This window comes from Bos indicus, chromosome 24 (assembly GCF_029378745.1).
Source record: "Bos indicus isolate NIAB-ARS_2022 breed Sahiwal x Tharparkar chromosome 24, NIAB-ARS_B.indTharparkar_mat_pri_1.0, whole genome shotgun sequence".
NCBI classification, from domain to species: Eukaryota; Metazoa; Chordata; class Mammalia; order Artiodactyla; family Bovidae; genus Bos; species Bos indicus.
The window spans coordinates 60,650,861-60,666,385 of NC_091783.1; the positions used below are offsets into that span (position 1 = coordinate 60,650,861).

Here is a 15,525-nt window from a genome sequence, read left to right on the forward strand (position 1 = left end):
GTCCTGATCTCTGGGAAAATGTGTTAAAAGGTGCTTTTCCAGACACAGAGCCAAGAGACCAGGTCGTGGCACTTTTCACTACACAGGGACCTGCACGAAATTGTTCTGCACAAGGTACATAAAGATGGTCCAAACAGCATCATTTCTAAATGGTACAGGATGAAGGTGGGGCCACCAGAAGTCACAAAAACCCCAACTGCACAAAAACACACTTGGACTTACTCATTAAAATGCATTCTTTAGCTTCTCAGAGGAGCCACTTAAAGGTCACCTCCACTTAAAATCCTTGGCTCAGGAGCTCCTTGTTGCTTTATGACCCAAGTCTATTAAAATTCTTAGAGTCTCTGATGATGAAAATTCCAGCCAGCTTTTTTTTCTCTCTCCGTGAGGTTGGGGGGAAGAAAACCAACACATGAGTCTATTTGAAATCATTTCATGAATTTTAATCATAGCAAATGTGTTTTAACAGTAGTCATAAAATCAACATTACCGCATATACAAAGGACAAGACACCAGATCGGCGTACAAAAATACCACATATTAAAATCGGGTTCATTGGAAAACTCAGGACTTGCTAAGACACCACCTACCACAGAGAGAGCAAGCAAGAATGCTTTTAAGACATTCAGATTGATAAACAGCAGCTTGATATCCCCCTTATGAAGTCAGTATTTGGCAACATTTGGACAATATTCTCTACACAGCCCAGCAGCTCACTTATCTGTAGGGCTGTTTGGCCCCTGAAAAAAGATTCTAAAATAAATAATCCATGGAACTGTAAATGAAACAGGTAAAGGACTTGCGTTAACAGCCTCTGAGCAGCATTCATCTAGCCATTTGACTGGAGTACTAGTTATCAAGAAGGCCAGGAACCCCACCAGCGGAGCCGTCCAAGGGGCTGTGTGGCTTATGCTGGGAGCGTGTAACCATCCCAGGCTGAAACCAGCCTCCTGCAACTGCCAATGGAGCGAAACGGGAACTAGTGGTAGAATAAAAATATGATAAATGACCACAACCAGGAGAGAAACCGAAATGTTCTTGAATGAGCCTTCCCAATAGTATCAACCTCCTCAAGTCAGGTTACACCCACAGGTGTGGGCACCGCACTCCTCAGGTAAGAGGACGTCACTGGAGTTTGTCCGTCATGACTGAACCGCCATCCCGAAAGCAGGTCCTGAAACTGTATGGTGTGCCGCCTGACACCCAGTAGGGCCTCCTCCGACGCTCCCATCAGCTGAGCACCTTCCCATGTCTTCAGTTGACACATCCTGAATTGAGTTCGCTGGGCTGTACTGGAACGACACATTGTGCTTGGCTAAGTTAATTCCCACTCTTCTGTATTCTTCCTTCAGCTGGTTTCTGCCACGACTGACCTTCAGCTTCTGTTTGGCTTAGGAGCTATAGTCTCACTAGGGCTTCCTCCCTTTGTGCCACTGTCTTCTCACTTCCTGGGCGTGCCTGCCTCTCTTTTGCTACAGACTCAAGGTCACATCCCCACCGCCACCACATAGGGCCTGCCTAAGAGTCCTCTTGTCTCTCAGCCAGGAAAATGCAACTGGGAGTTTTCTGCAGCACAGTGAAAGACACCAGCTCTTGTGTCCTCCCACTCTCGAAAGAGAGGTGACATAGTTGCCTCAACTTGTTCCCCTTAAGGGGCACCTGCCTCATCTATTTCCTCCTTTTTCAGCCCATGCTCCTTCACTGCCATCATATCCAAATGTCTACTTCTGGATTCTCAAAATGCAAATGTCAAATTAAAAACTGAGCTTCCCTTTGGAACACTCTCATTAGAATAATCCAGTAACACAGCCCACGGAGATCACAGAAGACCTTCACAGGGGCTACCAGCCCTGCACCCCATGATGAGCTTACAGCAGTGTTCTAGAAGAACCAGGCCAGCTATAAGAGAACATACCTCAGAAAAACAAACAGAAATACATGCTGTTGCAGACTTCAAGAGACCCCTCAGTACTTTTGCCCCAAATATTACTGATTGTCTCTAAAAAAGATCATAATATGAATAGTATCAAAAACCTTAGACTAGAATAATAAAGTCCAGCTAACGAGATGAGTGTTTTCAAGCACCACGACATCATAAGTGAGATATAGACAGGGGGATACCCCAGGCAGTGAATCCTGAAAAAAAAATCATTGGCCCAACTGTGCAAGGAAACTTGTGCAGAAAAATGGAGCCACATTGCAAGAGTTCAAGAATGATGGTGCTCTACTCACGACCACCTGCGCAGAGCCAAAAAATACGTCATTCGGAAGACAGAAATTAAATGTCCCACCCACTAATGTTCTTCATATGGTAGAACTCACCTCTTCATATATATGAAGTCTCGAGAGCTTAGTTATATAGACACTCCAAAGATAGCTGGTTTGACAAAATGGATGTGGCCTATAGCGTTTGTTGGAAAATTAATACCTAAATTCAACATTATATAACCCACATTGGAAAACATGACAAACATTTTACTTGACTTTTTAAGCTTCAGTTACAGCTAAATCGTGTGCCTATGTATACGCATATATTTATACCTGTATGTATAGACATATATCTTTATACAGTGAATCAATTGTGTCAGCAAAGTCAATGGCTTGAATTTCCACTTATTTTTTTTAGAAATGTTTCATGTTTAACAAAATTCCGCAACTGGTCATCATCTCTTGAAATAGACTATCACTTTCAAACAGTTACTGAATTATCTTGACTGCCTCATTCTTCTCTGCAGTTCCCGTTCTGGTAAGGATTGCTTTGTGGGTAACGTTTTCCTGAGAATGATGAAAACGGTAAGGGACAGCTTCGCCTTCTGGGTCCAGGATGACAGACTAACTGACTGATGACACGCCTCGTGTGGAAACAAAATGCTGACTAGCTGGCAGCATCACTTTTCTAAGAGAAGACAGAAATTCAAACCACTGGCATCTCACTCCTCCCATACCAATAATCTTTGGACCTCTAATTTCCTCATGAGTCTAAAGAAAATCTATTATTGGGCAAAAAATGTAATCATTTTTCAGGACAAACTAAAGAGTCTTGCTCATTGACAAGTTCTATATTTAAAAAATCTGCTAAATTGAAACAAATGCATTTGATTAACATTATTTTGGACAGTAAAAAGCAGACTAACCACTTTAGACATAGTGCAAGTTTTCAAATAAAACTATGAGAGCTCTTTAAATCAAAACCTAGACTGGAATAAATACTCTACTATCAGGAAGAGTCTGATCAATGAAAATATATCTCAAATTGAATTTTCTGCTTCCCTTTACTCACTTAAAAAGCAATTTTAGTAACTTTAATAACCTTCAGGTTTTTACATTCCATGGACGATGTTTTCCTAATGTCAAACAAAGTGTCATTGTGCAAGGATTCAAATCTTCAATTATTTCAGTGATGATGAAAAAAAAAGACTAAAACAATGTCAAATCTCACTCTAAAAATAGTACCTACATTTTAGTCTGGCATCTGAAAAACGATGCCCACCTATGCCCCCCTCAAATACAAGGACGAGCTGGCAGACTTCAAGGGCAAACAAAAACACTGCCTGTGAACATTGCAAAACAGGCTTGCTCTTATATTTCACACCTTACTAATGCAGTGATGAAGTTTGAGTAAGATGTTGAAAGTGAAGAGGGATTTCATTAGGCTTTCTTCTTTTTTTCTGTAACATTTACTTTTTGGCCACAAGACCCTAAACACAGTTTCCCAGTACAGGTCATGCAGGTCAAACATTTCACAGCTACTGTCTAACTACTTACTATTTTTGGACAATAGATTCCCATGCAGCTAATGATCCCAGAAAAGGGGCTTTATCAAGCACTCTTTTAAGCTTCACTGAGTTTTCCTTGGCCCAGAGTATCTAAGTAATGACCCCAAAGGGCAATCAATGCAGTTTTACTGTCATACTTGAGATCATTTATTTTTAAGCCCAGAAAGGAAAAAAAAAATTTAAGCCAACTGCATGTCACTAAACCACAAATTGTCTTCTCCACCTGCTGTTACTCCACTAACACCCTGACGCTAGATCCCACGGCACAGCCCTCCAGAACTCCGCTGTCCGATAATGGTGCCCACTTGCCACACGTGAGTGGCAGCAATTTAATTAACTTAAAATACAAAATCCAGTTCCTCATTCAGACTAATTTCATTTCAGTTGCCCAGTAACCAGTGTGGCTACTGTATTGGACAGCATACCTTCTAGAACATTTCCAGCATCACAGAACATTCTATTGAGCAGCGCCAATCATGAAGATCCCAAGGGCTGCACCAGTACAAGGTTTAACCATCAAGGGAACCACTCTTAAGTCACGTGCAAGATTAAACTTAACTATATTTTTAAAGGAAATATCTTATAGGTTTCTGATCATAAAGTATGACTGGAACAGAGAACCTCTTGCCTTTTCATCACAACCTATGCCCCAGGTCATTGTACAAAATTTTCCAAAACAATGCTTTTTGATAGCATACTTCACTCTACTTAGCATATTCAGCATTCTCTTGGTTATGTCAAGATCATTAATAAAGAAAAATCCATGCTTCTTATAGTTTACTATTTATACAACACTTACTGTCCTTTACAGGTAAAGTGGGAGGCAGGGGGGAAATCAATGTTTTGCAACTCAAAAAATTCAGATCACATGTTCTCTTTGTCTATACTCATCCCTAAATCAACCCTCCTTTCATTTCCCAGAGAGGTAGATGCTAACTAAAACGAATATATAAATCTACAAAAACAAAGACCTTAAACAGTAGTTGAGTTAGTAAAGGGTATTCATCCACCCTGAAAGGAGATCGTAGCCCAGCAGAGATGGCGACAGGTCTAGGAAGGAGCAGGAGGAAACCGTCGTGCAAAGTCCTGGTCCCCCTTTTGCTGCAGAACAAACCGTCTTGCAGCTCTGTGGGTCTGAGGGGAGTCATCTAAAAAATCAAGCCACCAGAGGTTGCTTTCAGATCCGACTTGCTGTGCTTTCCATTGTGAGTTTTTTCACTGATGTGAACTGTGAGTTCTGGCTGATGGTGTCACTGGGCTTGCGTCACATGGGGTAGACGTGTTCTCAGGGTCACGAGTAAGTGCCAGAGGCCAGAGCAGTGGATGCCAAATAACATTAAACAACACTAAGCCTATAAGATTCTATCCAGCAGGCTGAGACGTCGCATACATGCGCACACTCACACACAGGATTGCACGCTGATACACAGGTACACAAATAAATAACTAGCAGGCAGAATCCACAATGGCTTTACATCAGTAAGACTCACACAAAAATTCTGATTTGGGTTGCTATTGTACCTTAAATTGTAATGTCAAGAATCTATCATAGAGCCGATTAATTTTGCACTGCTAAACTGCAATTGGGATTTTAAGTAAAAAGTATGTGGACATTTGTACTATACGGGTTTGTGCTAAGAAACACAGGGCACTGCATCATCACATATGTCAGTGTCTATATATAACCTACAGACCATGTAGAATTCTATCACACTACACTCCAGGGCTAGTCATTTCATATAGGACATAAACATATGTAGATATCATTCACAAAAAATAATTTGAATATGGCATGACTTAACATTACAAGGGTAAAGTCCATTTGAAATGCAGAATCCTTAGTGTAACATTTCTGTGGGTTTTTTTCCCCAAGAGGAATAGAAATTAGGTCAGACATGCATCACAGCAGCCTGGGAGAGTTTGAGAAATTGAAACTAACCCAACAGTATATTAGGTTACGTAATAGAGGATAGTATTCAGCTAATATGATACCTAAATTATTAATACCAAACAAATCCTAGATTATTTGTTGTATAATGCCCAATAGCTTACACAATAAAATGGCATTTTAACCTAATTTCTAGTTTGAGATTTCAAATACATTTCCTAAAGGGCTAATGACGAATTTGAAAGATCTGAAAAACCCGAGTTCATATTTTTATATCAAATTCTCATGTCAATGAATATTAGCTTGGGATTCATTCATTATACTGTCATTTTATCTCAGTTAATGCCATAACTTTAATGTGCATATTTTGTGCTGCTTGAAGGTAAAGGTTGCTAAGTCACTTCAGTCGTGTCCGACTCTGTGCAACCCCACAGACGGCAGCCACCAGGCTCCCCCGTCCCTGGGATTCTCCAGGCAAGAACACTGGAGTGGGTTGCCATTTCCTTCTCCAGCGCATGACAGTGAAAAGTGAAAGTGAAGTCGCTCAGTCTCGACCGACCCTCAGCGACCCCATGGGCTGCAGCCCACCAGGCTCCTCCGTCCATGGGATTTTCCAGGCAAGAGTATTGGATTGGGGTGCCATTGCCTTCTCCGAGGTGAAAGTTAGCATGTAGGTAATTAAATTACCTCAGTCTTAAGGATTATTTCTAGCCTTACTTTTTGGAGGCAGTCACTGCTTATCTTTGTGTCCCATTTTCAGGAATTCAGTGGAACATGGACATATCTGTGAATGGGGGCGGGGGGGGCTTGGCACGCACCACTTGCTTCATGAATTCCATAAAAGAAACTAGAACTGTAAAGCGCACAGCTATGTCTGAATGCACACATATTCAGGCATAGAATGTATCATTTAAAACCAGCAGATCTTTCTTCATGAGCAACTGTAGGCCATTAAACATTTAAGAACGTTTCAGAATTTATGATGAACTGGTCCACTTAAACTGGGAATGTGAATTGCTAGTTCACCTTGCCATTTTTCTCAATAAAAACACATCTTGAAATACAAGAGAAGATCTCACTTCTGCCCACAAGAAGAAACTGGAGTGTGGAATGGATGAACTCCCGTGGAGCCATCTCTTTCAGGAAGTAACAATGGACTGTCTTAAAATGCCAGTGTAGGTTTGTTAGCAGTTACCTACACTCAAGGCTGTGAGAACACATCAAAACTGGGAGAAAAGACAGAATCTTCTGTATTCTCCGTTTGTGCCTTACAGAATACAGGACTTGAACACGCAGAAGAGGAGCAAGTATGGAAGCGACACGTCTGTGACACCTCGTGGGGGGCCCAGGCGGCCGCCGCTTCGGACTCTGGACCCGCTCACGCCTACAAGTCTCAGTCCTGGGATTCTTCTGAAAAGACTCAAGACCTGAGGTAAATCAAATGACACACACACACAAATACACAATATTTACATTTAAAATTCTTATTTGTGAGATGGCTTGAGAAAAATTGGCATGTGGGTTTCCTGTGGGATTAGGCATTTCTCATTATTACTCAGTTTATTGCTCCCCTGTCGGGCCTTCGGTTTAATAAGCACAATCGAGTTCTAATTGCAAGGGAAGAAAAGCGAAGGTACGTGACAAACACAGCACATTGGAAACGCTCGCTCAGACGTGTTCCTGAAAAGATAACTGTCCGCTTAACTTATTTTACTTTGGGTGCCATTCAAAACGGTATAAAAAGTCATACAACTAAATGGAGACAGGGTCTCATTTTCTCAAAAAAAGGAAAGAAACCAGCACTTCATGTTGCAGTTGAATTTTTACATGGATTTTCAGGTTTAATTCTACTTGTATGCAGAGCATCTTTGTTTTAATCTACCACATTTAGAGAAGATCACATGGTATGCACTTCCAACAGTTTAACGTCTAAGTAGAATAGGTCTATCTTGTAACATGATTTGGAGAAATGATAAATTACAGTCCGTTTAATAGGTGATTATGAGGATGCATGCAACCGTCTTCGAAGCTGTCGCCACCAGGGATCCGAGGGCTCCGCCTGCTTTCGGGCTGGGACCGCGGGTCTGCCCTTCGTGTCTGACTTCGGGTAATCAAATGGCGGCCCAGGGCCCGGGGGCCAGCACCGGGCCCCCCGGGGTCAGCGGCCCCCGCCTTCTCACCGCGATCCCCCCACCAACAGCTGCTCAGCCCCGAGCGGGCCCCCACGGAGCCCTGCCCGCGGCCCTTCAGCCGCAGGATATCACGGTGAAGCGCTTAGAAATGCAAGACATGTTGTGAAGCACGATGCCCAGGAGGAAGACCAGGACGCAGGCCACCAGAATGACGGTGCACACGCCGGACCAGGTGGAGCTCTTGGCCGCGCCCCGCCGCTCCGGCTCCTCGGCCGCCGCCTCGCCCGGGGCCGCGGGCTGCAGGGGCTGCTGCTCGGCCGCGGGGACGCTCACCATGGCCACCGCCTTCGGCTGGCCCCCGGGCAGCAGGCGGCAGCCCGCGTCGCCGGGCAGCAGCGCGCGCTCCTTGGAGACGGGCAGGGGCAGCATGTAGCACCCGTTGCTCGGGAGTCTGATGAAGACCGGCGTGTGCTCGGAGGCGTGTGGGATGGCAATGACCCCCAGCACCTCGGGGTCGTCCGGCAGCTGCGACACCGAGAAGCCCGGGGGCAGCCTGGTGGTGCCCCGGCACCAGGGGCACCGCACGTCCTTCTGGCTCGTCCGCATCTGCTGCAGGCACACGGAGCAGCAGGTGTGCCTGCAGTCCAGCAGCTTGGGCCTCCGCCGGGGGCTGTAGTAATTGAAACAGATCTGGCACTCCAGCAGCGAGTCCTGCGAGAGCGTCTCCATGGCGAGCGCCGGGCGCCGAGGGCAGGGCAGGGCCGGTCCCGAGTCAGAGTCCGCCGCTCAGCGCGCTTCCTCCGGAGGGCCTCGCCGCAGTCGCCGGGGGGTCGGGGCGCTCACGGGCTTCCAGCATACTCAGGCTCGCGCATGTCTGAAGGAGACAAAAACGCACACAAAGTGAATTACTTCCAGCAAGCCGAGATGGATGTATTTCACTGCTCGAAAGTCTGGATGTCGGGTTAAACGAGTACAAGTTTCCCGCTCCCGAGACTGAAAGAGTCCTGGGATGTCCAGTGGACAATGAGTGAGCAAGTCCTCTCCTCGAATACTTTTCTTATTTCTAAAGAAACAAGTATCTCTACAGGGTATGCAATGCCCCCCAAATGTTCTACAGAGGGAGCCTGCTGTTTCTGTTTTATTGTTCTTCTGAACTGTTCTTCTAAACATACTGCAGAAATTCTTTCATTTCCAATAAGCTTCTAGCATTTCCTAAATTTCTTTCCTGTGCGCCTCTGACCTTTTCCTGACTCTGCTCACCATCCTGTAAGTGCTCATTGCCAGATACAGGCACCTCTACAAATCTAGGTATGTCACATAACCAGCTCACTGGATGGATGTGGGTTAGGACTATTCCTCTCTCACGGGTTATTAAAATGGTGCCACCAAATAAGCACACACAGGTATTGGTTATCTTTCCCACCAAATCTCCTGAACCAAAGCAATTTTTGTCAAATGGCTCTAAAAAGAGTCAAAACAACCGCCAAATAACAACAATGAATCTTTAGGCAGTAAGGGTCACAAAAATACACAGGATCACTAGTATGTTTCAGTCAGTTCTTTTAATTTCATGATTATTTGGGACTGCATCAACAGGACCAAAAGCAATTATCATTAATTCACTGATTATAATCAAGTATTATTGTCAAAGAAAACTGGCAAACAGCCTTCACCAAAAAAAAAAAAGAGGAGAAGAAGAATGTTAGCCTTCTGGTATTGACAGGAGGCAGGATAACTTAGTTCAACTTAACTGGAGTTTAAGGAATCCATCAAATGTTTTAATAAATGCTGCCCAACACCATTTCCTATTGAAAGCATCCGAATTATGTGTTCTGAATGGAACCATGATGACTCTGGAAAAAACTGTTCAACCATTGTTGTAGAAATAATTGCTAGTCCTAGAACCCCACCTACACCTAGAAGCAGGAGCTAATAATATAGATAACCTCCTTCACATTTTTCTTAAAAAGAGAACCTTCTTTTTCATTCTGATTTCCTTTGTGAAATTATGAATACACCCCTCCACGGTGATTACGTTTTAAGATAAAAATCAAAATGTAGAAAAAGTTTAAAGTCAGAAATAATCACTGATAAAAATTAATGCTGACAATCAAAAGAGAAACATTTTAAAATATTTGCTGTAGTTCAGATCAGATCAGTTGCTCAGTTGTGTCCGACTTTTTGCGACCCCATGGACTACAGCATGCCAGGCCTCCCTGTCCATCACCAACTCCCAGAATCCACCCAAACTCATGTCCATTGAATCGGTGATGCCATCCGGCCATCTCATCCTCTGTCGTCCCCTTCTCCTCCTGCCCACAATCTTTCCCAGCGTCAGGGTCTTTTCAAATGAGTCAGCTCTCTGCATCAGGTGGCCAAAGTATTGGAGTTTCAGTTTCAACATCAGTTCCTCCAGTGAATACCCAGAACTGATCTCCTTTAGGATGGACTGGTTTTGCTGTAGTAAGAGGACTTAAATTATTGAAAATAAAATATAGTAACATAGCATTCAGAAGGTGCATATTATAATCAACTGCTCGTCTATCCGGAGAAGGCAGTGGCACCCCATTCCAGTACTCTTGCCTGGAAAATCCCATGGACGGAGGAACCTGGTGGGCCGCAGTCCATGGGTTCACTAAGAGTCGGACACGACTGAGCGACTTCACTTTCACTTTTCACTTTCATGCATTGGAGAAGGAAATGGCAACCCACTCCAGTGTTCTTGCCTGGAGAATCCCAGGGATGGGGGAGCCTGGTGGGCTGCCCTCTATGGGGTCGCACAGAGTCAGACACGACTGAAGCGACTTAGCAGCAGCTCATCTATCCACTACTTCAAGAAATAGTTGTGGAGTAATTGAAATCTGCTAAGTGTAGAACTTAAAATATTCTCACCAAAAGAAAAAAAAGATTAAGATGTGAGATGATGGATGTGTTAATCAATGAGATGTGGGGAGTCCTTTCACAATGCATACTTATTTCCGTACTTTAAAGCGTCCATTTTAAATGTCTTACAATCTATTTTGTCAATTATACCTCAATAAAACTGAAACAAGAAATTAAAAAAATAAATATCTACTGAGTATCTATCATGCAAAAAACACAATACTAGCCATGATAGATTAATAAGATGAATCAGACCCAAAAAGCACTCCTAAGCTATTTAAAGTTAGGCAAGAATGAACTCATGAACGTATTTTCTCTTCCATTCATTTATTCATTCAAATTCTCATTGAATATTTACCATGTGTCAAGCATTATGGTAGTTATTTTTGTCCTTTGTAACAAAAGACATTGTCACCACCCATAAGAAACTCCCAGACTAGAGGTACTTAAACAGCTATCCAATTAAATAGTTATAAATATAGTGATGCTTGCCTTACTGGAGCTGGATGGAGCAATCAAAGAGGCTCAGTGAAAAGTCTGGATTATGGAGAGGATTTAGACAGGTAAAATCAGGGGCAGGCTACTTTCAAGTTCAGAAACCAGCATGAGCAAAGGAAAAGGGGTGAACAATTAATTACAGAGTTACTTTTGTACTCTAGCTGTGACACTGGCTAGGTTTTCTCTAACACAAGAGTAACTTACAGATGCCATCTCTAAGAAAGAGCTTCACAGTTTTAGGCTAGAAGCGTAGTCTTTGATACAGACACCTTTGACTTTTTATTTTTTTAAAGCCTTTATTGCTTCTGTTTTTGGATTCTTGGCTTCGAGGCATGTGGATCTGAGCTCCCTGACCAGGCATCGAGCCCACACCCTCTGCATTGCAAGGCGAGGTCTTAATCACTGATCCACCAGGAAGTCCCTGGATGCCTTTTAAAGAAACAAAATTCACACAGAACCTGCACACACCCTCCCGCAGGTCCAGCTGGGGAGAGCAGAGCCCACAGGGAGGGGAGAGGTGAGTGGACCCAGGCCCAGGCCACAGGCCCCAGACCACAAACTGTGGACAGCCCCAAGTGCCAAAGACGCGGGATTCATCAGGGAGCCACGGTCAATAGACTGGAAAGAACTGCTGGGAAGCTACTGTAATATTAGACAAGAGATGAGGCGTGTGTGCATGTGTGTGTGTGTCTGAAGTCAACAGTGGTGATGAGGATGAAGAGATCAAAAGTGCTGACAGCTCGTACAGGAGTCAGGTGGGATCTGGCCACGTTGACAACGAGGTTGTAAGGGGAAGAGGCAAAGGCTGAGAGAGAGGAGGGTGAAACAGACACGAGAGAAACAGGAAAGGTGGAGAGAAACACAATGAGTCCTGTTTGGGATGGACTCCATTTGAGGTGTGGGGACGGTATAAGAAATCAGACACTCAGGAAGATGCTAAAGAATCAAAAGGAAGCTGAAAACATGGGTCTGATGTTGCAGAGCAAAGTCAGGACCGGGCCTGAGAGAGCTAGATGGCACCTCCAGAGAAGGGATCTCAACCAGAGACAGACACAGCAGACTGCAGCCAGGCACTTAGGGAGCACTTATTGTTAAGCCTGGCTGAACGGAAGAACAGGGGTGGCGAGGGAGGAAACCCAGGGACCCCTCCCAGCACGTCCCTCAGACGACAACGTTCCAGGCAGCCTGAGACTGTGAGGAGTGTGTGAGTGCTCGGTTGCTCAGTCGATTCCGACTCTGCGACCCCATGGACTGTAGCCCACCAGGCTCCTCTGTTCATGGGATCCTCCAGGCAAGAATCCTGGAGTTGGTTGCTATTCCCTTCTCCAGGGGATCTTCCTGACCTAGGGATTGAAACTGGGTGTCCTGCATTGCAGGCAGATTCTTTACAGTCTGAGCCACCAGGATACATACACACACACACACACACACACACACACACACACACACACATGGCTGAAGGTTTGTGGCTGAAGGGCGAGTTCAGGCATGGCCAGGCAGTGAAGGGCTAAGGTAGCCCTGGTGCCAATGCCTCCTTCCTTCCAACTTGGACACTGCCAGGTGTGGGCACAATCTGCCCAGGGCACTCCTGGCCCCTGAAGGGCAGCCGTGAGCCACAGCCCAGGGAGGAGGAAGGCTCGGAGTCCCCTGGCTCTGCCCCAAGACCTGCCACACGACCGTTTTTCAACAAAACCAACATGCACTTTATTCATGAATTTATGTTCCAAGTAACATTCACTTAATTGGTGTCGAGCTCCCTTAAGATTAGATTATATGACTCAATTTCCAACATATCCAAGTTAAAATTTCCAACTTTATCCAACAGTAGGCCTTAAAACAGAGGCCAAACACAAAAGCAGAGGGGAAACAGTTCCTCCCCTCTCTGCTCAGCTCTTCAAGTCTTTCTGATGACAGGACAGCCTCTTGATTTATAGGCTGATTTGCTCTATGTGAAGCCAGCCCGAACTGAATTCCAGTTTATTTCCTGTCTCATAATTAGTAATGATGATGATTAGTTAGGTAAAGAGTAGAAGATTTATGAGGCTCTGGACCAAAGCTAAAGATGAATCATTCTTTCTCTCTTTCATCTCCCTTTCTTCCTTTCATAAACCCAAAAGATGTGAGTCAACTATAAAAAAAATAAGGTCCACATCAGCTACACAAGAAACTCAAAATCCCCAGTCGAGCACAGGAGACACGAGCACCACAGGCAGCCTGTCTTGGCCATTACCGTCCTTACAGGAGCGAGACGCGACGCTCAAAGCAAACACTCAGAGTCCAGAGGAAAGAGTGTTTGGGCAGAATGCATGAGCACAGGTGCAAGCTGAAATACGCTGGGATGAGTTTTAAATGTCACTACAGTTTATTTTGAAAGAATGCAAAGGTTAAAAATAAAATAGAAACCAACCAGACAGACCACAAAAAGAGGAATAACAGCTAAGGGAGGGCCTTCTCAAACTAATATGTTTTACAAGATACAACTCATAGTCAAACATATCTTCATAAAACAGTAGTTTTGACACTTCCCTGGCAGCCCGTGGTTGGGGCTTTGAGCTTCCACTACAGGGGACATAGGTTCAATCCCCGGTCAGGGAACTTAGATCCCTGTGTGTTGCACACAGCAGCTAACAAGAAAAAGTATACGCCTTAATTTTAAAATACTTAAAAACAGTCTCATAAATAATGTCAATTGCACAATATACAAATGAAAGGCCCTGAATCATCATTGAACTCAAAGCTAATTCATGCCCTGGTTTTAAAACCGCTTAAAAAACTGGGATGCGTATAAACGGAGGAAGGTGTGACTTGGAGGGAAAATGCCAGAACCAGAGGGAGTGTACACCGTCCTTGTTGCTCAGGGTCAACCAACATGCGGTGCTTTACGATACCAGTGTATCTTCACAAAAGAAAATTTCTTCTTGTTAAAAAACTACATAATTTTAAGCATCTTTATTAAAGTGTGGGTGTGATCAAGTGCTCCCATGAATTTAGTGGGTGGTCTTCTACACTGAGTTTTTATAGTTTAGTGGCTTTCAGAAGTCCAGGCACATAAGGATAAAAAAAGCTGATAAAATATATCCATCCCTCGGTGTCTGTGGGGGACTGGTTCCAGAATCCCCTCTGCTGCTGCTTCTGCTGCTAAGTCGCTTCAGTCGCAAAATCCAAGAATGAAAGAAGAAAAAAAAATCCAAGAATGTTCAAGGTCCTTATTTAAAATGGCCTAGGATGCTGGCCCGGAGAAGGCAATGGCACCCAACTCCAGTACTCTTGCCTGGAGAATCCAAGGGACGGGGAGCCTGGTGGGCTGCCGTCTCTGGGGTCGCACAGAGTCAGACATGACTGAATCGACTTAGCAGCAGCAGCAGCAGCAGGATGCTGGCCCTCTGTATCCTCAGATATGAAACCCTCAAATATGAAACTCTGGGATACGGAAGCTGCCAGCTACAATCCAGGCAGTTTTTCCCTGCTTACACTTTCACGATTCTTCGTACACTGTGACTTAGGTTTGCGACCGTGACATCAAGTATGAAGCCTCTCCCCAGCACTGTGACATGAGCTGATACGGATTACATCTGACTGGCCTTGATGGTTCCATCTGCAGTCCACATGAGGATCTTAAATTCAGTGGTCGCACTGAAAAAAACCTCAAGGTCAGAGATTAAACTAGTCACTGTATGCTGCTGGGAGCCAGTGTGAGGAACTCCGCCCGTGGCAAAGGTCATGAGGAAGGAGGCTCGGCATTCGCAAAGGCGGGATCGAGCCTCAGGAGTCCCCCTGGAAATTCTCGAGCATCTACCCCCAAAACCAGAGTCTGCCTACTTTACTGCTTTGTGCTCTCACCTACACCTCTGACTTTACGGGGGGCTGTCCCCCACCACCATCTCTCTCCTGAATAGGTTCTTCCGGCCACATGTGATTGTTCAGAGCCTCCCAACTGTGAGAGGCATAAGATGTTCTAAACTGTCTAAATACAGATTCCTTTGAGCAGTTAAAAGATTGATTAGAAATTGTATTGGGGAAGGGTTTTTCACTTGTTGGGCCAATGTTTGCTGCTAAGTTTCCATATCCCTTACCTACTGTGTCCCTGGCAGTGTACTGATTACATTCAGGAATGTAAGTAGTAGCTTTAATATTTGTAACCTTGGACCCTTGAGTTAATTCTTTTTCTTGTTGTAGCCCACCACACCTTTGCCCTGTAGGAATGCAACTTTATCTAATGCTTTTGGAGGGTGGCGCCTGACTAATCACCTTTAGAGAAAAATAAGTTTTCTGAAGAAAGGGTCTTAAAATGTTAACAGGCCTCCGGGCCAGAAGATGATGCAAATCACCTAAACTTTATCATATGATA

At 44.4% G+C, this 15,525-nt stretch overlaps 1 protein-coding gene across 8 annotated transcripts in view; it reads right to left on the reverse strand.

Moving 5' to 3' along the window:
* Positions 1 to 421: 421 nt before the first annotated feature.
* The window catches only part of RNF152 (ring finger protein 152), a 79,243-nt gene continuing 64,139 nt past the window's right edge, over positions 422 to 15,525 (reverse strand). For 7 of the 8 annotated variants that reach the window (XM_070779136.1, XM_070779137.1, XM_070779133.1 and 4 more), the window contains exon 2: positions 422 to 8,670. In XM_070779136.1, coding sequence (XP_070635237.1) covers positions 7,911 to 8,525 — 615 coding nt within the window. In that variant the 5' untranslated portion in view covers positions 8,526 to 8,670 and the 3' untranslated portion in view covers positions 422 to 7,910. The remainder of the gene's footprint in view (positions 8,671 to 15,525) is intronic. The other variant, XR_011563876.1, reaches the window with a different exon arrangement.